Here is a 20,826-nt window from a genome sequence, read left to right on the forward strand (position 1 = left end):
GATAGGACAGACCCCTAAGGCAGAGACTCGATTAAGAGAGCGGTGGGAGATATTAGGGGCAGAGCAATCTGAAGTAGCTCCTTCTGTTCCACAAGCTTAGTGGCAGAGCCCCAGCTTTGCATGCAGAAGGTTCCCAGGTCAGGCACCCCCAAACTCAGCCCTCCAGCTGTTTTGGGACTACAACTCCCATCATCCCTAGCTAACAGAACCAGTGGTCAGGGATGATGGGCATTGTAGTCCCAAAACATATGGAGGGCCGAGTTTGGAGATGCCTGTCCTAGCAGCTGTCAAGGCCCTTTACAAATTACAGTTCCCAGGAATCTTTGGAAGAAGCTGTGGCTGTTAGGGCTTTGAAGGTCTTGTGTGGATGTGGCCACTATCATCTTCCAGCTCCCTCCGCCTCCTCACATCTGGCCCTCCCGACAGATGTTTTTGGACTACAACTCCCATGGGAGTTTTTGGACTACAACTCCCATCCGGAGGGAGGCTAGGCAATGGGAACTGTAATGCAAAAACACCTGGAGGGCAGCAGCTTTTCTTCTTCTTTTTTTGCGGGGGTGGATGAGCGAAGGCTGCTCTCTTCTCTGCCATAATGCTGCTCTTCCTTCTCTGGCTGGCACCTCTCGCCCTTGCCAGGCGGCCTCGGGGCTTCCCTCCCCGCTCCTGCTGCTCGATGGGAGGGCGTCTCCTGGCTGCTCCGCCCCCGAACCGGCTCCCGCTGCAGGGCTGGGCGATGCCGAAGCGGCTGCTCGCGGCTGCTGGGCGCACCTGGCCGGGCCAGGTAGGAAGAGGCTGCCGGCAGGTGGAAGGGGCTCGGCGTGGCCGCTGCGTCTCCCCGCTGCCAGCTCGGAATCCCAGGAGCGGCAGGTAAAACTACCTGGGCGCGTGGGTGGCATGCGGAGCGAGCAGCCGATGACGCGGGGTGGCGAGGGGCAAGGAGCTGAGAGGGGGGTCCCTCTCCCCACCCCTACCCCAGGATGGAGTGCAAAGAGCAGTCCCGGGGTGCTTCTGGGGGCACTGGGGCTGGAATAACCTTCCAGTGCCAGGCTTGGGGTGGGGGCGGGGGCGGTTGGCACAGGCTGCGGAGGCCTGTTTGGCGGTGCCATGACGGAGAGAGAGCTTGCCAATGCGCAGCTAGATGGCATTTAATGAGCGCAGGGCATGGAAGCTGGCAAGAGTCTGTGGGCACCACCAGCATAGGGTGGCATGAGCAGGGGAGCAGGTGCTTCTGCCCGGTGGGGGAGCAAGGGGTTAATGGAGAGGGGGCACAGCTGTTGGTTATGGGGAGGCAGGCATTTGCCCCATGCCAACCGAGGTACTTAGTACAATGGATCTATCAGGGAGGGGGGCAAGAAGGTTGGAGGAGGAAGTGTTTTGGGGGGAGGCTCTGGCGTGCCACCAGCTTATTGTGGCAGGAGGTTGGTTAGAATTGATTTCCGTTTTGCCCAGATCATGCAGAGAGGGGTTGGGGTTGGGGGTGGAACTGTCCTGCCAACTGCATCTGTATCCTGTGCCCTATATCCTCTGTATCTCCAACAACCTTGGAAGAGGCCTGGTGCATTACAGAAAGCTGGAGCCCTTTATAATCTAAAGCATTCTGATCATCATCACATTATTATCTTTACACTACCACCCTCCCCACAGATTAGCAAAGCTAGCTTTGGCACCTGCAAGATGACTTCAAATGATACTCAGACTTGTCTCACTGTCCTGCCTTCTAGGAAAGGCGGTGGGGAGGGGCTTGGGACCAGCAACCAGGGACCTTGGCATTGTTTTAACAAACTCCCTATATGTTGGGGGGGGGGGGGTGGCGGGGGAAGCAGGGAAGGAAGTGCCATGACAATTAATCTAGTATTCAACCAGTTTAACTGATGTAGATGCACCCTCAAATGGGCATGCTGCAGCCTGGGTGCTTGTCGGCCTTCCTCCGATGCATCCTGTAAAAATAAAGTGCTTGGCATTTGGATATAAGATTATTGTATAGGTGCAGTGCTTTTCCCCCCCTGGGGGTACGCTGGGGTACGCATACCCCTAAAGATTTTGTGAATCTTTGTACTTTTGTACACTTACTGTATTTATTTTCCCCGATTTGAACGATAAAATGGTGATTTTCTTGAGTCAAAATGAGAGTACCCCTAAACATTTTTTAAAGGAAAAAAAAGCACTGTATATGTGTATTATACAGACACATGCACACTCCCCCACCACCACGTGTAGGACACAGCTGGCTCTGTCTTGTCTTTTTTTTCGGAAGAAGGTTGGTCAAGGAAAGCTGGGGAGGGGGAGGTGTTTGTGTGGTTTGTGCAGGTGTGTATCTGTTTTAATTATTAATCTGTTCTTTGGTCTCCTGTGTTTGCTGACCTTGTGAGGAGATTCCCAGCTGTGTGCAGAGTGCTTTTGGCTGGGCCCCTCATAATGCTTGGTTCTGTTAGATTGGGGGGGGGGCGTATATGGAAAAGGGTGCACCATGCCCACTGGCAACTCCACACACCCCCTCCATGCCCACTACAAAGTCCAACATAATGTGTGGGGCAAGGGTATGGGGCTGGTCATTTTTTAAAAAGCAAAAAAGGTACTGGTATTCACCATGGAGTTACAGTGACACACGTTTAACCTTTCTAAAAAATAAATAAATAGAGATACATAAATAAAAATGCTGGTACTGTGTACCCTTGACTGAGTATCCTTGGGGAAAAAGCACTAGGGCTTGGAAGGAAGACCCTGGGGATGAGGGCTGCTGGAGATTCTTGGCTTCAGAGGAAACTGCAACTGCAGCACAGCAGCCCCTGCTGCCCCCCCCCCCAACAGTGGCAACCAAGCCCGTTGATATAGCAATGGGTAACAATAGAGTTAAATATTGTTTCCAGTTACTGTGGGTTGCAGCCAAGCCTCCGCCCTTCAGCTTATTCTTGAGGTTACCTTCATTTCCTTGCGGAAGAGCCTGTTCACCGACGAGTATCCTCTGGTTCTGGGCCTGCAGAGTGGGTAACGTTCTCTTATCTGCCTATATAAAATGTAAGATGGTCGCCTCACCCAGTGGTTTGCGCCGCTGCTGATAGGTAGTTTTGTGTGGCCTCCACATGTGGTGATATAAGATGGGCGGCAGAGGTGCTTCATACAGCAGTTTAGCAAGCCGCTCTGTGTAGCCTCTTCTCCTCCTGAAATGTTCCTGCAAGTGTGTTTAACGAAGAAGTATGAGGGCTTGCTAACTCACTGTGGGAAGCGCCTCATCCCCTCCTTTAAAAAGAGCTCGTTGGGGGGTGAAATGGTGAAACTTACTGGAAGAATAGGACAACAAGAAGAGAGGCTTTTAAAAATAGAATGAGGAAAATGTATTGATTACTTGAAGATAAACAAAGTAAAACCTTTACCAGGATTGATATAAACACGTGCAGTAAGAAATGATTACCGTATTTTTCCATGTATAAGACTATATTCCCCCCTATTTTTTCAAGTTTAAAATTGGGAGGGGGGCGTCTTATACACGGATAGTGCATATGGGGTATTTCTTTATTTGGAGTCCCCAAAAATAGGGGTTGTGTTATACACAGGGGCGTGTTATACAAGGAAAAATACAGTAAATAGCAAAGATAAGGAAAAAATTAAGTAAATAGATTTGAACAAGATATGCAGCAATAAAAAGATATAAATTAAGCAACTGCAGAAAGGAGGAAAGTCGAGGGAAATGTAAATTGAATGCCTGAGGTAGCTGCCTCAGTCTGCCTCAGTCTGCCTCATGGACAAGCCAGGCCTGATATATAAGTATGTACATATGCAAAATAAGCACCGTAACACCATGTCAAAACACATAGGCTGTATCCATATCCATAGACATAAAATAGATAAAACCAAAGAGCATATTGTGTGTGTGTGTGTGTTTGTGTATGCACACCAAATAAGTAGAGCAACACCATATCAAAATACATGCACTGCACCATAATAGTTATAATAATAATTTTATTATTTATACCCCGCAACTCTGGCTGGGTTGCCCCAGCCACTCATGGATATGTATCCATATCCATAAACATGAAATAGATACGTAAGCCACTCACACTCAGCAATATGACAACGCAATGCATAGCATACAGAAATAAGATCCTCTCCTAATTTGATGGATTCATGCCCCACCTCCTCTGGGACATCTAATACTCCTCTCTCCTCTCCCACCTGAGAGGGGCCAGTCCTGGAGATTAGAGAACAACTTCCGTCCACTCGCTGCCACCATCAAGAGTCATAACCTGCCTGGTACTGCACAATCTCAACACTAGATAAAGCAACAGTCAGCACTGGTAGCAGACACAAACATCAAGCTCACACTCAAGGTAGCTGTAAAGGTCACCATAGATTCAAATTGTTGCTGCCAGCCAGCTGCTAGGCTCTCCTTCTTCCCCCAGCACCTCCAACTCGTGATCCACTGGGGTCTTCTGGGCAAGCATTTTGTGCTAGGGCTGCCCATCCTTGGCTGAGAGCCACAGGATGAGACCTTTTGACTCATGCCCTTGCCAGGCACAATATTTTGATATAACAACAACAACAACAACAACAATTTATTTATACCCCACTCATCGGGCTGGGTTTCCCCAGCCACTCTGGGTGGCTTCCAACAAAAGATTAAAAATACATTAAAACATCAGTCATTAAAAACTTATCTAAACAGGGCTGCCTTCAGATGTCTTCTAAAAGTCAGATAGTTGTTTATCTCCTTGACATCTGATGGGAGGGCATTCCACAGGGCGGGCACCACTACCGAGAAGGCCCTCTGCCTGGTTCCCTGTGACTTCACTTCTTGCCGTGAAGGAACTGCCAGAAGGCCCTCGGAGCTGGACCTCAGTGTCCTTGTTGAACAATGGGGGTGGAGACACTCCTTCAATACCTGGAAAGAGGCAATAAAAAGCACAGTCTTCTGTCAGAAAACCAGTTGAGAATATAAGAATACCCCTACAGCTGGATCAGGCCAGTAGTCCATCTAGTCCAGCATCCTGTTCTCACAGGGGCAAGCCAGATGCCTCTTGTGGGAATCCTGCAGGCAGGGTCTGAGCACAAAAGCACTCTCACCTGCAAGGGTTTCCAGCAGAAGCATTTCCTGCCTCTGACAGTGGAGGCAGAGCGTAGCCATCATGGCTAGTGGACATTGAAACCTCTCTCTGCCATGAATTTGTCTAACACCCAATCCCCTGCCTTCTGGGCATCTTCCCGTTTGTTGTTTGTTTGCCCCACATTTTCCTGGCACTTTCCAAACCACAAAAAGTCAGATTCTTTGTTCTTAAAGTGGGTGGCTTGCACTAAGAACACTTTGATCCACTTTAACTCTGCAAACCTCTAAAATAAAACCAGCCTTCTAAAATCTTTATCCCAGTCGGTGTCTGTCTTAGATGTGAATTGATTTTATTTATGTGCTCTCTTTTTTTTACGTATATAATTGCTTTTTAAAGTTGCTTTGATAGATGTAGCTGTTTTCTATTTTCTGTTATATTATAAATCGCTTTGGGAGGTCTCCTGGGTAGTGATTCATGCATGAAATGAATAACAACAACAACCCTAAAACTATGGTTTGTGCTATAGACCTGCAGACTTAAAGATCTTCACGCAGCAGGAAGCCTCTCTCTGATTGATTGATTGATTGATTGATTGATTGCATTTATAACCCACACTTTTCTCCAAGGAGCTCAAGGTGCTGTACGTGGTTCTTTCCCTCCTGAATTAATCCCCACAACAACCTTGTGATATCTCACTAGACTGGCTGAGAGGCAGTGACTGGCCCAAAGTCACCCAGTGAGTTTCATGGTTGAGTGGCAATTTGAACCCTGGTCTCCAAGCTCCTAGTCTGACACACTAACCACTCAGCATTGCAACCTTTATGAGATTCTGCCCATCCTTGGTACAAAAAGTTCCAGGGCTGCAACAGAGGAAGGAATGTCTCCTTCTCCTCTGAGAATATGAAAGCCCGTTGCTGATACGAGCAGACGGGTCCCTTGTAAGGGCAGACAGCACAGAAGGGGGAGGGGAGGCGTACATGCAGAGTTTTGCTATGAGCAAAGCTGGAAATTGCCTAAAACAAACCTCCAGCTACACCAAGAGGACCATCAGGATTTCCTTCCACTTCTCCTCTCCCTCTTCTTTTGAGGGACCTTCTGCTCTGATCAACGCTAGAAGCAGAGCTGAAGAATTCCTGGCTGGCTTTCATCTTTCCAGAGGGGAAGGGACTGTTCCTTCTCTGTCCCCTCAAGCCTCTGCTACAAGGTGAGATCTCTTTGTACTAAGGATGGCCTAACAAGGCCGGCTCTTTCGTTGGGCAAAGTGAGGCAACCGTCTCAAAAGGCAGATGCTGGGAGGCGGGATGGCAGAGAGCAACAGCAAAGTGTTAGAGGGTGGGATGGTGCAACCCGTACACTCAGTCGATGATGCAGCCTCATTCCCAGGGTTGAAGCAAGATGCAGACATCAGTGTGGTCAGCTCCTCGGCATGAGAATATACAGGAGTTTTTCCAGGAAGCAGGGAAAAGTAAATACTCCAAACCAAGAAGCAAACTTAACTAGCATGGTAAATTATGACTTGGGAGTAGGGCTGCCCCTCTTGTCCTCCTGCAGATGCCCCTGTGCCTGTGCATAGAATTGGAACTGGACACCATCTCATATTTTACCTGGGTCAGCAGAATGTCCTGGGGCCAAGGCAGTGGGCCTTCCCCTCCAATCCATTCCATTTTCAGGCTATTCCAAACTTTCTATCCATCATGCCCAAGGCTTGCCTCCCTTCGTCCCCATCCTTTCCTTCCCTGTTTTTGTTCAGCTTAGCAGCTGGTCAGAAAGGAACTTATATAGTCAGCTAAAGAAGGTGCCTTGTTTTCCTGGCTGTGTTATTTGCTTCTGATTTTTTTGCTACTGTTGCATTTACAACATCCACTTGTTTCATGGCAAAATGTGGCATTCTAAGGCTGGGAGCATTTGCTCTTGTGCATTTCTTGGGTTGTTCTAGTTGTTGGGGTGTGCAGGGACTCGAATACCAGAACAGAAAAGATTGGGGGGGGGGCGTTGATGGACGGGAAGGGGATTCCCTCCCACCCCCATCCAACTTCACCCACTGGTATAGATGGCAAGTGGCAATATTTTTTATTTTTTAAAAAAATTAAATATTTATCAACCACACTTTCATAGAAAATAACATAAGGTGGTTGACAACTTAAAAAGAAACCCCCAGTAAAAACTATTTTTAAAATGTCAAATGTGGCAAGGAATCTGTTAAGAACACAAGAAGAGCCTTCTGCATCAGGCCAGTGGCCCATCTAGTGTAGCATCCATCCTAGTCTCATAATGGCCAACCAGATGCCCCAGGGGGAAGTCTATAAACAGGAATGGAGCACAACAGCATTCTCTCCACTTGTGACTCCAAGCAAATGGTTTTCAGTGGCTGAACACAGCCCTCATGGTTGAAGGGAGAGTGCTCTTGTGCTCAGATTCTGATGGCGGGAATACAATACAAGCCACTGTGAGACCAGGATGCTGGACTTGAAGGGCCTCCTTTGGTCTGATCCAGCAAACCCTTCTTACTTTTTAAATTGTAGACAGTATCTAAACAATGGAATGAAATTATGCGATGGCTGTGACTTGCACTGCATTCAGGACTGACAAAAGGAAGTGTTTTTCACAATTCATTAGTGACTTCTGTGCAAGAAAAAGTGGTGTATTTCGTGTGTGTAAAAGGGTTAGTTTAGGCGTGGATGAAAAGGCTCTCCTCCCCCCTTAGACCTTTAAATGCCAGATGCTGGGGACAAAGCATGGCCATATCCTTCATGTTCTCCCTGTGAACATCCTGTCTGCTTGCTGTTAGAAGAGGGACCACTCCAGGAAAACAATCCAGATGTTCCCAGAATCCATCTTGGCTTGTGCACTCCTGCTGCAGCTGAGCAAATCACAGCCCTCAAATTGTGCATCTTTCCCAGGAGACACTCCTCTGTGCTCTGACATGTGCCAAAAAAAAACTCCTGGAACAGAGTTTCCTTGCTCCCCACACTAGTAATTAGCTAACGCAGCACCATGGAGATTCCACAGAGCGTTATTCCCAGAGGGCAGAAACCCTGTCACCCTGCCCTCTCCACTCTTTCTTGCAGTAAGTGTGTGTGTCACTGAACGTTTTCTGATTCAAGAGGCGCAGGAGGAGTAGCATGAGGTGATAACAATGCCCAGGGAATTCCTGCTCCCTTAAATAGAAATCACAGTTTTTATACGGAGTAGGGACTTGGCCAGATGGCATGCAAAGCAGCGACAGAGGCGAGAAGGGCTTTAAAGGGCTGCAGACAGCAACAGATCAGTTACCCAGCATCAAGAAAGTGCTTCACACAGTGCATTGTTAAACTATGGAACTCCCTCCCACAGGAGGCAGTGATGGCCAGCAACTTGGATGACTTTAAAAGAGGATTAGTAGAGGAGAGGGCTATTGAAGGCTACTAGTCATGATGGCTGTGCTCTGCCTCCATAGTTGGCAGAAATGCTTCTGAATACCAGTTGTTGGAAACTGCAGGAGGGGAGAGTTGCTCTTGTGCTTGAATTCTGCTTGCAGGAATACAAGCATCTGGTTGGTCACTGTGAGACCAGGATGCTGGACTAGATGGGCCTCCTTTGGTCTGATCCAGCAGACTCTTCTTACTTTATAAATTATAAAGGTAAGGGGACCCCTGACCATTAGGTCCAGTCATGGCGGACTCTGGGGTTGCAGCGCTCATCTCACTTTATTGGCGAGGGAGCCGGCGTACAGCTTCCGGGTCATGTGACCAGCATGACTAAGCTGCTTCTGGCAAACCAGAGCAGCGCACGGAAATGCCGTTTACCTTCCTGCCGGAGTGGTACCTATTTATCTACTTGCACTTGGATGTGCTTTCGAACTGCTAGGTTGGCAGGAGCAGGGACTGAGCAATGGCAGCTCACCCCGTCGCAGGGATTCGAACCACCAACCTTCTGATCGGCAAGCCCTAGGCTCTGTGGTTTAACCCACAGCACCACCCACGTCCCTTTTAAATTATAGACAGTATCTAAACAATGGAACAAGGTGATTTTAAATTATGTATGGCTGTGGCTTGTATTGCATTCAGAACTGACAAAAATAAGTGTTTTTCACAATGCATTATTGACTTCTGTGCAAGAAAGAGTGGTGTATTTTTTGGTGTAAACTGCAGGAGGGGAGAGTTGCTCTTGTGCTCGGATTCTGCTTGCAGGAAAACAAGCATGTGGTTGGTCACTGTGAGAACAGGATGCTGGACTAGATGAGCCATTGGCCTCATCCAGCAGGCTCTTCTTACATATGGGGAACTGCTGACAAGTAGATCGGCGCTCACCCTTTCAGCCAAGGTGTTATTTGTTTGTAGACACAGAAATGTAAAAGCTCAGAATACTTTGTACATTCCAAGAAAATGTATACCCCTGGCTTGAGGTCCCAGTGCTGTTAGGCCCCTAGATTTTCCATTGTCTGGTCACCTGCTCTTTCCCCATGTAAGGGGGTGTTGTTTCAGGAGAATATCAAAACAGCGTTGCTGGATCGGACAAACATCCTTTCTTCATGTCAGCCAAATGTCCGAATGGGAAGTATCCCACATTTAGCAATGAGTGCAACGGCAGCACCCTCATTGCTTGTGATTCCAAATCCCAGTCTCTGAGAGAAATCCGTCCTATGATATTAGAGGCAGTACACAGCCATCATAGCAAGTAACCATTGAGAATAACCTCCATGAATTTGCCTTTTAAAGCCACCCAAGTAGGTAGCGATCACTGCAACTTTTGGTAGTGAATTTCATAGTTCATAAACTTTTTTTTTTTTTTTTTTGCACTCTGCAGCAGGGGGACTTGCTAAAATTCACCTCTTTTTTATTTGTGACCTGCCCTGGGATCTCTTGATGAAGACTGGTATATTAAATCCATCCATCCTTCCATCCATCCTTCCACCCATCCTTCCACCCATCCTTCCACCCATCCTTCCACCCATCCTTCCATCCATCCATCCATCCATCAAAAAGTTGCCATCATTGACACAGATGAAAATGGGCATGTGAAGACTTATATAGAAACGATCAGCAGTTTCAGGATTTATCTGCTGGTCGTTATGATACAATGGCCCAATCAAAGAAAGTAATACTAGAGTCCCATAGAAATTAACAGGGCATAAATTGGGTGCAAATTAGGGCCCGGAGCCCTTGAGGCTACTACCTGTTGCAACTAAGCAGGACTGGGTCTCATCAATGCCTGGATGGGAGGCTACTGAAGAACCACTTTCACGCTGAATTGGAGTCCATGACAGAAGAAAGGGAGGGTAATAAATGTAATAATATTTGTTCTTTCGATTAGTCCGGTTGCACTGCAGGGTGTTGGGTCCCTTTCAGCCCTACAGTTTTATGATTCCAAGTCCTTCCTTTAGTCTGTCCTGAATCTTCCAGCATTCAGCTTCATTGTTGGACTGTATTGGCTTCTAGTATTATGCGAGGTGTGTGCGGGGAACCTGTTTCTTTCCACTTTTTGCACTTGTTCATAATCTTACCTATCTCTACCTTGTTTGTCAGTGGCCTCGTTCTTGGTTCCTTTTCTGTTGTCAGCATGGGAACATTGAGTTCACTACTGGAGGGAGGGAGAATGTGCACATTATCAACTGGAAAAAGAGGGGGAAAGAACTTTCCTTTCATACCCCTTTCGGTTTTTTTTTAAAAAAATCTTCTAGGATCGGCATCGCCAACACTCCCTTGTTATTTTTGTAACCATTTTATCGCTAATCCCCACAAAACCTTTCATGGAAGACTGTGTGGAAGTTTTTGGGTGGGTACAGAGTCAGAATTTTAGAGCTGGAAAAGGGCAACCAAAATGAAAGAGGGGAAGGAGCAGCGCTTTTTTCCTGGGGGGGGGGGGTGGCCCGCAGGGATACACATACCCCTAAATATTTTGCGAATCTAATTTTGGCGTCATTGAGGGGCAGTATTTCAATATGAGTAGGAAAACGAGAGTACCCCTAAACATTTTTTTTAGGGGGGGAAAGTACTGGCAAGGAGTGACTCCCCTATGAGGAAAGATCACAGCATTTGAGATTTTTCAGTTTTCAGGAAAGGCAAGTAAGAGGCGACAAGATAGAAGATTGTGGATTTATGTCTGGCATGGAGGAAGTGGATAGAGAGTTTTTCTCCCTCTCTCATAACTCTAGAAATCATGGGCTTCCAATGAAGCTGCTTGTTGGAAGATGCAGTGCAGAGAAAACTTCTTCATGCAGGGCATAGTTAAACGAAGGAACTTGCTCCCACAAACTTGGCTGGCTTTAAATGTGGATTGCACAAATCCATGGAGAACAAGGCTATCAATGGCTATTCTCTGCCTCCATAGTTGCAGGCAGCAAGCAATGCTTCTGAACACCAGCTCAGAGAAAAGAGAGTTCTTGTGCTCAGCTCCTGCCTTGCAAGCTTCTCTTTGGGGCATCTGATTGGTCACTTTAAGGACAGGATGCTGGAATACATGGGCTCTTGGCCTGACCCAGCAAACTCTATTTTTTTCCATGTACTTATATGGGGGACAGCAGAGGCCAGCCCTACCAGGAGGTCGATTGAAGAGGCTGCCTCAGGCAGCAGAAATGCTGCTTATGTCAGACAGTCTCCTCTAGGCCCCCCCTACACAAACCAGCTGTGCTCAGGGGCAGTAGAGGATACTACAGTGGTACCTTGGATCTCGAACTTAATCCATCTTGGGAGTCTGTTTGACGCCCAAAATGGTTTGAAAACCAAGGTGTGGCTTCCAATCAGCTGCAGGAGCTTCCTGCACTCAATCGGAAGCCGTGTTGGACGTTCAGCTTCCGAAAAACATTTGCAAACCAGAACACTCACTTCTGGGTTTGCGGCATTCAGGAGCTGACTTGTTCAGGAGCCAAGCCATTCGAGTACCAAGGTACCACTGTAACTGATCACCAGCACTGAAATATTTATTGATTTGGATTTATATCTTGCCCTCCGTCCCCTATGAGTTTAAGGCAGCAGACACAACAATAAAAAAGCATTTATTGATTCTTTTCCAAAAATGTCTTTTGAGATGTTCAGATGTTCAGCAGCATCCCTGGGGATGATTCCACCATCGCCACACACCCCTCTACGCGTCATTTGATGTGAGTCCCAATGTCATCTGGCCTTAGCAGTAAAGATCCCCTGCAGCACCCCACCCATAATCCCGCTTGCCCTATAATCCATCCATTGCAGGAGAAAATGCTGTCTTTGGCATTTTGTCTGCAGCCCTTTTCTGATGATTGAACCTTCCTGAGCAGCTGCAGGACCTTGTTGGATGGCAGCTGGGCAGGCAGAGGAGCCCATTAGCGATATTACATGGGGCTGCGATTCCCAGCGTGATCTGTCAAGACAGCAGTCCCCAGTTCACCCTAGCTGAATGGCAGCAAAGGGCATTTTGCTCAGAGATGAGGATGCCAAGCAGAGAAGCTGGGAATTGGAGCAGCAGTGTAGTGGCAACTTCAGGAGCGTGGGGTCCCTTTACGATAGTCACAGCCACATCCCTTCTTAGGTTATACAACTTTCCAGGATTATACAATAATCATAAAGAGGGATGTGTTGCAACTATCAATGCAGGTCTCTTGGTGCTGACTTTTAGCTACTATTTTCCACGCACATATGTGGGCAAATGGTTTGGAGTGTTCCAATATCTTCTTTCAGAGAGATTGAAGTTGTGTTTTCCTTGACGTTGCATTTTATGTAACAGAACTGGCACACCTTTCTCTTCAAGCTGAAGCACATTGTGTTGTCAGTGCTCCTAAATACTGTACTCAGCTTTAGAGTATATGGAACAACTCCTTGGACTTCTTCCTGCGCCTTCTCCAGAGAGACCCTAGGAGCCCATCCTCAGTGGCTGACACACCTCCTTTCACTCTGACAGCTCCAATGGCCAGAAAGGGTGAGAAGACGTCTTCTCATTGGCTAAGAAGCTCCCCCTTTGTGGTGATTGGGCAGGATGCTGGAGACAGAGATGCTGCCGCAGAAATAGTAACAGATCTTTGACCTACCCCATGTCCCCAGACCACTGTACCTCTGAATTGGAGGCAATGTCTCTCTACCATGGCTAAACTCTGGAGGGCTGCAGGTTGGGGAAGGCTTTTCTCTATTGCCCAGAGGTTGGGTTGTATCTAATTAAGTTATACTCTAAGAGTAGACCCATTGAAATAAACGGATCCCAGTCATGCCCATTATTTTCAATGAGTCTCCTCTGAGTAGGACTTGCATAGGCAACAACCCTCACTGCCTGTTGTCAACTAGGCATTCCTATTATTATTAATTTGACTTATATACTACCCTTGATTGAAGATCCCAGGCAGTGTACATAAAAATATTTTAAGAAGCATAATAATAAAACATAATACAAAACATAATAATAGGCAGCATAATAATAAAATAATCATAATAACAGCCCCTCCCCCATACCTTTAACAGAATATAGATTATGTATTGGCTGAAGGCCTGGGTAAAGAGGAATGTGTTTGCTTGGCACCTAAAGACATGCAATGATGGCAGCAGGCAAGCCTCTCTGGGGAGAGCATTCCAAACAGTGTAGAAATGGTATAAATAAATATATAACCAGGGCAGCCAAGGTGGTCTTTTTCCCAGAGCCCAGTTCACTAAGCTCCTAGTAAGCTTTGGCACATGCCCACAGTCACCTTGGCATATCCTGTTGCATGCTGGGTAGTTTCAGCACTTGAGAGGTGCCTGGCTTTTTCTAGGTCCACTATTGGGCACTTAACTACAAATCCTTTGGCGATTTGGCCAGAAATGGGGCTTGGAAGAATCACCCTTGGCTCTCAGAATTGGCAATCATAGTTCTGGAAGGCAACCAAAGAGTCGTCCTAGTACAACCTCCTGCAATGCAGGAATCACAGCTAAATCAACATACTTTGTTTTGAGACTCCAGATAGATAGACAGTTTGGTATGTATTATGCTCCTGAGATCTTCTATCCCCATGCCTATTCCTAGGTGCTTCTGACCCCCTTTGGCTCTCTGGTAGGGCAGGGCTGCTTCAATGAGACCCAACTGTCTCTGCCGGTTGAGAACGCCTGTCCTTAGGCTAGCACTGCTGTCCCTCTAGTTCTTCCCGTTGGACCAGCTGGGATTGAGCAGGTAAGCCCAGCTACTGAAGCAACAGTTGTACTGTTTTGCTTAGGTATTATGACACACATAAAGCCTGGGGTTCCTTCAGGTGAGACAGTCCCTTGAGGACTGCGTGATTTGTAAAAAGGAAGTCCCAATTTCAACACCCCAGGGGCATCTCCCGTTAACAAGGCTCTCTTTGACTAAGGTTCCCATAGAGTGGCTACCATTTAGGTTATACTGCATTAGATGGCCTCATAATTACTTTATTATTTGTTTATAAGATTGATTTAGCGGTTCCTTTTATACAATACAGAGTCTCAAAGATGCTCATTGAAATAAAAGTACAACACATAAAAGCAATTCAAAGCTATAGTTAAGTAATATAGTGAAGGTGTGAGCCATCGCCAATACTTTGTTTGGAAATTTCTATTAATTGTAAATTAAAAGCAATGCGTCCTATCAGTATTGTAACTCAAGGCCAAGAAGCCACATTGGGTGGTATATAAATCTAGACAAATTTCAGGCAAATGACTAGTCGGAAAATAGAAAGCTACCTTTTACTGAGTCCGACCATTGGTCTATCTAGGTCAGTATTGTTCACACTGACTGGCAGCAATGGCTGTCCAGGTATTTAGGCAGGGGACATCCAGAGATGCCACTGGGGATTGAACCCGTGACCTTCTGCATGCAAAGCAGATGCTGCCTACCTCTGGGTGATATCCTTTGACCTGAGAGCCATTTCAAAACTCTGCTCTGAATCAAGATCTGTCAGGCCGTTTCTGCTGACCCAAAAAAAGGGCAAACCCTGTATGAAGAAAGCTCAGAACGGGCCTGCCCTAATCCTAGGAAGCAGCAGAAGTCAGAAGAATTTGAATAGTAGTAGTGTTTATTTTGTGGGACGCGGGTGGCGCTGTGGGTAAAAGCCTCAGCGCCCAGGGCTTGCTGATCGAAAGGTCGGCGGTTCGAATCCCCGCGGCGGGGTGCGCTCCCGCTGCTCGGTCCCAGCGCCTGCCAACCTAGCAGTTCGAAAGCACCCCCGGGTGCAAGTAGATAAATAGGGACCGCTTACCAGCGGGAAGGTAAACGGCGTTTCCGTGTGCGGCTCTGGCTCGCCAGAGCAGCGATGTCACGCTGGCCACGTGACCCGGAAGTGTCTCCGGACAGCGCTGGCCCCTGGCCTCTTAAGTGAGATGGGCGCACAACCCCAGAGTCTGTCAAGACTGGCCCGTACGGGCAGGGGTACCTTTACCTTTACCTTTAGTGTTTATTTATGAATAACAGAAGAAACAAAAACTCATAGCAGCTAGGACTTGCTATATAGGCCAAACTAAGGCCATGTTCACATGATACATTTAAAGCACTATGATACCACTTTAAACAGTTATGGCTTCTTCCCCCAAATAATTCTGGGAGCTGTAGCTTGTTATGGGTGCTAAGAGTTGTTAGGAGACCCCTTGTCCACTCACAGAACTACAGTTCCCAAAGTTTCCTGTGAAGACGAATCCACTGTGAAGCCACACTGGGAATTGTAGCCCTGGGAGGGGAACGGGCTCTCCTCGCCCCTCTAAGCATCCTTGACAAACTATAGCTCCCAGAATTATTTGAGGAAAGCCATGGCTGTTTGAAGCGATATCAAAGTGCTTCAAATATATGGTCTTGATGTGACCTACGTTTCTTATTATTTTCCCAAAGGGCTGTAGAGGGAATCTCACACTCCCAGGGAGGGCAAGTTTCTTTTACAGCCTGGGCCGGCAGGGCACTAATGCCAGCCCAATCTCTCCTTCTCTGGTTAGATCAGGTAAAAGATGTTTTATTTATTTATTCCATTTACACACTATCTTTCCCCTAAGGAACTCAAGGTAGTATATACAGGGCTCTCCCCCTCTCCCCATTTGATCTACACCACAACCTTGTGAGGTAGGCTAATCAGAGGCAGCAACTGGCCCAAGGTTATGAGAGTGAGGATTATGAAGCCTTGTCTCCTAGGTCCAGCGCTGTGACTGTTATACCACACTGGCTAACCATGCTACTAACCATGGCAGCCACATGCAACCATTTGAGGGAACTCCCCTCCCCAAAATTAATTAATCACCCTATCATTTGTTGCCGCGGTGAATTATCTGTGCCAAACCCAAACAGAAACAGTGAGTTGGCTCTCGGGGAGATATAACCGATACGCTTGCAATTAATTAGTCGGTAAAGGGTGTGGCAATTTCTCCTTGCAGATAATTCCCGAGGAGCACGCTCAGTGTGTAGAACGTTCTAGAAGTTCAGTTTGGCCTAGGATTACGGCAGGTTTGGGGTTGTGGAGGGGCTGTGGGCATATCTCCCCGCACTGTGGCATCTCATGAAAGTGGGTGTAGTGGAGCCTTAAAATCCAGACTGCTGCTGGCCCGTCTGGGTTGTGTTGAGCAGAGCTGTGACATGCCCCTTCGTGGGTCCTGTTCCTCCCTAGCAGGGATGGCGCTCCACCGGACCCAGAAGCTGAACCTCTTGCGGCTGTTGGTGCTTCTCACTGTGGTGCTGGCGGCCATCAAGTATTTCTTCCGGGACAGGTGAGTATCTTTCGGACAGGCATTGCTGTCTTGCAAGACATTGCTTGTCTGGCCTGCGGCCCTCCCTAGGTGTTGCCGGACCCCAAACTTCCATCACCTCTGACTATTGGGCCTACTGGCTACTGGGAGCTGGAGTCGGCCAACATAGCAGGGATGGCCACAGGGTCCCCCATCCCTTTTGGTCGTCCAGGGTCCTATAAATGGGGCTCGCTCAAAGCTCTTTTGCAGCCATGGGTGGAAATCAATGTTTGCCTATTGCTCTGGGGCTGTTTCAAGATTGTGGGGTACTGCTGCCTTCTTCAACCCAGTCCCCTCGAGATGTTCAGGACTATAATTCCCATTGGCCAGCACAGTTGCAGGATTTCTTTATTTGTTTAAATACTTATATGGTGCTGGGGCTTTGTTTATTTTAAAATATTTATAGGCTGCACTTTCCTAAGAATACAGAGAGCTGGTATAAAACATATGAGATTGCAGTAACTTTGATTAAGACAAGAATTAAAGCATCAGAAAGAGCATAATTAAAAACTCCCATAAAAGATGTAGTTCAAAATGGCCGTGCTGGCTGGGACCCATGGGAGTTGTAGTTCAAAATGGCTGTTTGTCAGGAGCCAGAGTCAGCAATAAAACACCCAGTGCCAGAAAAGTTAACTCTTTGTTTGAAGAAACCAAAACAGCTCAGGCCTAGTGATCCAAGCAACTCTTCCCAGTAGGTCTTGCCCCAGTGAGGCAGTTGCAAGGACTGAAAGGTCCCTGCTTTCCCACTGCTCTCTAAGACTCCTTCCCTGAGTCCTTCCCAAGCAACCTGTTGGGAGGGGAACTGGCCACAGCAGGAGGGGGAGAACCCCATGGCTTCTTCAGCAGCCTAGCTCATCTCTGGCCCCTGACTCTGCTCCAGCTTCCTCTCCTGCCGCTGAGTCTGGACTACCCTCTTCCCCAGCCTCTCCCTGCTCCCTAAACCCTGTTGTCTCTTCAGCTTCTAACGCCTCCTTCCCCCAGTCTGTTCCTTCTTCTCCCTCGAACCACTTATCATTGCCATCCCACCACCAATCCCCTAGCTCTGAACATTCTTCCCCTGGGGGTTCCCCCAGATGGTGCCTCCCACCATTCCTCTGCACCTAGCCAGTCCATGACACCATGCTCGTTGGGGCTGATGGGAGTTGTAGTCCAAAACATGTGGAGGTCCCGAGATTGGGGAAGGGTCTGCTCTTGACATTATGGGGAGGAGGGAACTCAGTTCCACATTTGCCAGCAGCTGCACCTTAACCATGTTGGTGGTCTTCTACTCTCTTCCATGCGTGCAGCTTCTCCCTGACTCAATACAAGGGATCCAGCCAGGAGAGCAGCTTTTGGGGCAAGGCCGGCGACCTCAAGCACTCCGCAGCGCCTCAGGGCCAGTCCTTGGGTATCCCGGATGTCAAGGTCGTGGCAGCCGCCGCCCCTGCGAGGCAGGACACCAAGAAAAAGGCCCTCCAGGATTTCAGCTTGATGCAGTTGCGGCTGGTCCATCTGGACCTCAAGGGAGCAGCTCCAAAAGTCTCCTACCTGGAGCAGGTGAGGAGGCCCACCTTGAGCAGGGCTTGTATGCCAGGTGAATCCTGGTGCTGGAGAAATTATTATAGAGAGTGAAAACTGAAATGTGTGTAAAGAGGTCTGAGCAAGTGATGGTTGGAATGTGAAGGTTGTATTTGCAAGAGAACCATGAGAAAAGGGCAGGATGACAGGTATGCAGGAAGTATTGCTCTAACTAGTAGAAGGAAGTACTGTATTGTGATATAGGTACACAATTGCCCTTTTGTTTCCATTTCCTTCTAAGTGCTTGTGTTGTTTTCATATCTAGTGTGCCACTATTTGCTGTTTGTGTTGTACCAGCTTTGCAACACCTAAATAAATGTCCTGTTTTGCTGACTTCTGGAGTCTGGGTTTGACTGGCCATCCAGGTGGAACCCAGAGGGTATTGTACTCCAATATTTCCCCAACACTGCAAGAGGGGAGGGGAAGGGAGAGAGGGGGATAAAGTTGCCAAATACTTTGCTAACCCCTGTCACTGTGATTGATGCCACATCTTGAGCAGCAGACATTAACAGGTGATGAGGTTTCCTCCAGTGCTTGAACACAAACTGCTTCCTCTGGAAGGCTTTTAAGTGAACTCTCCCCCCACCCCTTCTTTCCAGAGAAAGCAATTTAAATACAAACCGCTTTCTCTGCAGAGGGGAGAATGCTGAAGGTGTGGTCCCACTGTGAACCACCTGGTTGGTGCTGAAAAGACGTCTTCCCAGGACGTTGCTGTAATTTACTGGCCAGAAGTTATACCAACTATGTTTGAACTTAGACAGGTGTCAGTTATCTGACATCATTATCATCTCTGGCGATTGACATGGGAGTGGTCCCTTCCACCCGTCAAATGTGGTCTGCAGGGAGATTAGGAACTGGCCCATGGCCTGATCCAGTTAGCACCTGTCAAAACTAGAACCTGGGAGACCAGAGTTCAAATCCCCACTCAGTCATGAAGTTCACTGGATGACCTTGGGCCAGTCACTGCTTCTCAACCTAACCTACCTCATTGGAGGGTGTGTGTGTGTGTTTCACCATTATTTTATTTTGTATACATAGTCCTTAACGGAACTGTGCAGGCACTTATAAATCTTCTAATCAAACCAATAAACCAGTGAGTGACAGCCATGCTGGCTGGAGCTGCTGAAAGTCACACTTTTAGCTCAAAACATTTGGAGGGCACCAAGTTGGGGAAAGCCGCCTTGGATGGTTGCACTGCTAAGCTTAGCAATGGTTCCCATGAACCAGGATTGGGCAGCTGTGACTACAGCTACAACTCCCATAATCCCTGAGCACTAGCCTTGCTGGTTGATGGGAGTGGCAGCCCAATAAGATCTGGAGGTCCATAGCTTCCCTGCTTCTGATTTAAGAGAGACCTATTAGTGGATTGAAGCCCAGATGGGAAATCCTTTGTTTCTCTCTTGCCTCCTCTCTGGAGCCAATTCTAAGAACAGAAGAAGAGCCTTGGAACTGGATCAGACCAAAGGGGACCTATCTAATCCCACATCCTGTTCTCACAGGGGACAACCAAATGCCCCAAGGGAAGCCCACAAAGCAGGGTCTGATAGCAATAGTGTTCCCCCATTCTTGTTCACCACTCTAGGGTTCCATTTAGGAATCATAAGAAACTAAGAAAAGCCCTGAGTCTGCATCAGTCCCAAAGGGGGGAGGGCATCTAATCCTGTTCTCACAGTGGCTGGCCAGATGCCCCAAAGGGAAGAAACCCAGATGAGTCAAACAGCTCTCTCCCCTTCTGTGATTCCCAACAAGTGTCATTCCGAAGCACAATGCCTCCGACAGTGGAGGAGAGAATATATCCATCAGGGTTAGTAGCCAATGATCGCCTTCTCCAGGTTCCTTTTAATGCCATTTGAGGTGGTGGCCCTCAGTGCCAGTTCTGCCAGTTAGAGTGTGCTTTGCCACATTGCAGTTGTACCCGTATGGCAGCTGGATGGTACATCACACATGTGCTTCTCTTCAGATCTTCCCGCTTTTCTCCAAGCTGGGTGCCAACGGCATCCTGATCGAATACGAAGACATGTTTCCTTTCAAGGGAGACCTCGAGATCCTCAAGTCTCCGTACGCTTACAGGTAAGAGGTCTGCCTCAGTCGCTACTGGCCTACTGTGCGTGTTTGGTTGGTGCCATACAGTTGTGAGGGCATCCAGGCCAAGACTGGACCCTGTGCACCAGAGAGGTGGCGCTCCTTGGATTTGGGTCTCTATCCCATTTCATTGCCTTATAGCAGGACCGGCTCTGTGTGGTTTGACTTATTGGAAGCGGCCTCGCTTTCTGCTCCTACCCGCCAGCTCAACAAGGTCTCTGGGATGCTGGCAGCTTGTGGCTGACCGGTGCTCTTGTCTCCTGACAGCGAAGAAGATATCGAGAAAATCCAGGAGTTGGCAGCGCTCAACAAACTGGAGCTGATCCCTTTAGTGCAGACCTTTGGCCACGTAGAGGTAGGAGAACCCCCTTCTTCATTCCAGCATTGCTGGTCTTTGGTTGCCTTTCTGGTAGATCTATGACCTGGTCTCTCCCCTTCCTCCACCCTGCCTTTGGTGTCCATGCATACCATGCTGGCAAAGGCTAATGGAAGCTGTAGTCCAAAAATAGGGCTGT

General features: G+C 47.9%; 1 protein-coding gene across 6 annotated transcripts in view; it reads left to right on the top strand.

Annotated features, from left to right (window-relative positions):
- The first annotated feature begins 670 nt into the window (after positions 1-670).
- Positions 671-20,826, top strand: part of LOC307202639 (hexosaminidase D-like) — a 42,840-nt gene continuing 22,684 nt past the window's right edge. The window contains exons 1-6 of one of the 6 annotated variants that reach the window (XM_079952790.1): positions 671-867; positions 13,983-14,126; positions 16,555-16,654; positions 17,959-18,208; positions 20,190-20,299; positions 20,579-20,666. In XM_079952790.1, coding sequence (XP_079808916.1) covers positions 16,560-16,654; positions 17,959-18,208; positions 20,190-20,299; positions 20,579-20,666 — 543 coding nt within the window. In that variant the 5' untranslated portion in view covers positions 671-867; positions 13,983-14,126; positions 16,555-16,559. Of the gene's footprint in view, positions 868-2,964; positions 2,986-13,982; positions 14,127-15,990; positions 16,655-17,958; positions 18,209-20,189; positions 20,300-20,578; positions 20,667-20,826 lie in introns of those variants that run through there. The other 5 variants (XM_079952791.1, XM_079952792.1, XR_013832958.1 and 2 more) reach the window with 5 other exon arrangements.

This window comes from Podarcis cretensis (genome assembly GCF_951804945.1).
Source record: "Podarcis cretensis genome assembly, chromosome: 14".
Lineage (NCBI taxonomy): Eukaryota > Metazoa > Chordata > Lepidosauria > Squamata > Lacertidae > Podarcis > Podarcis cretensis.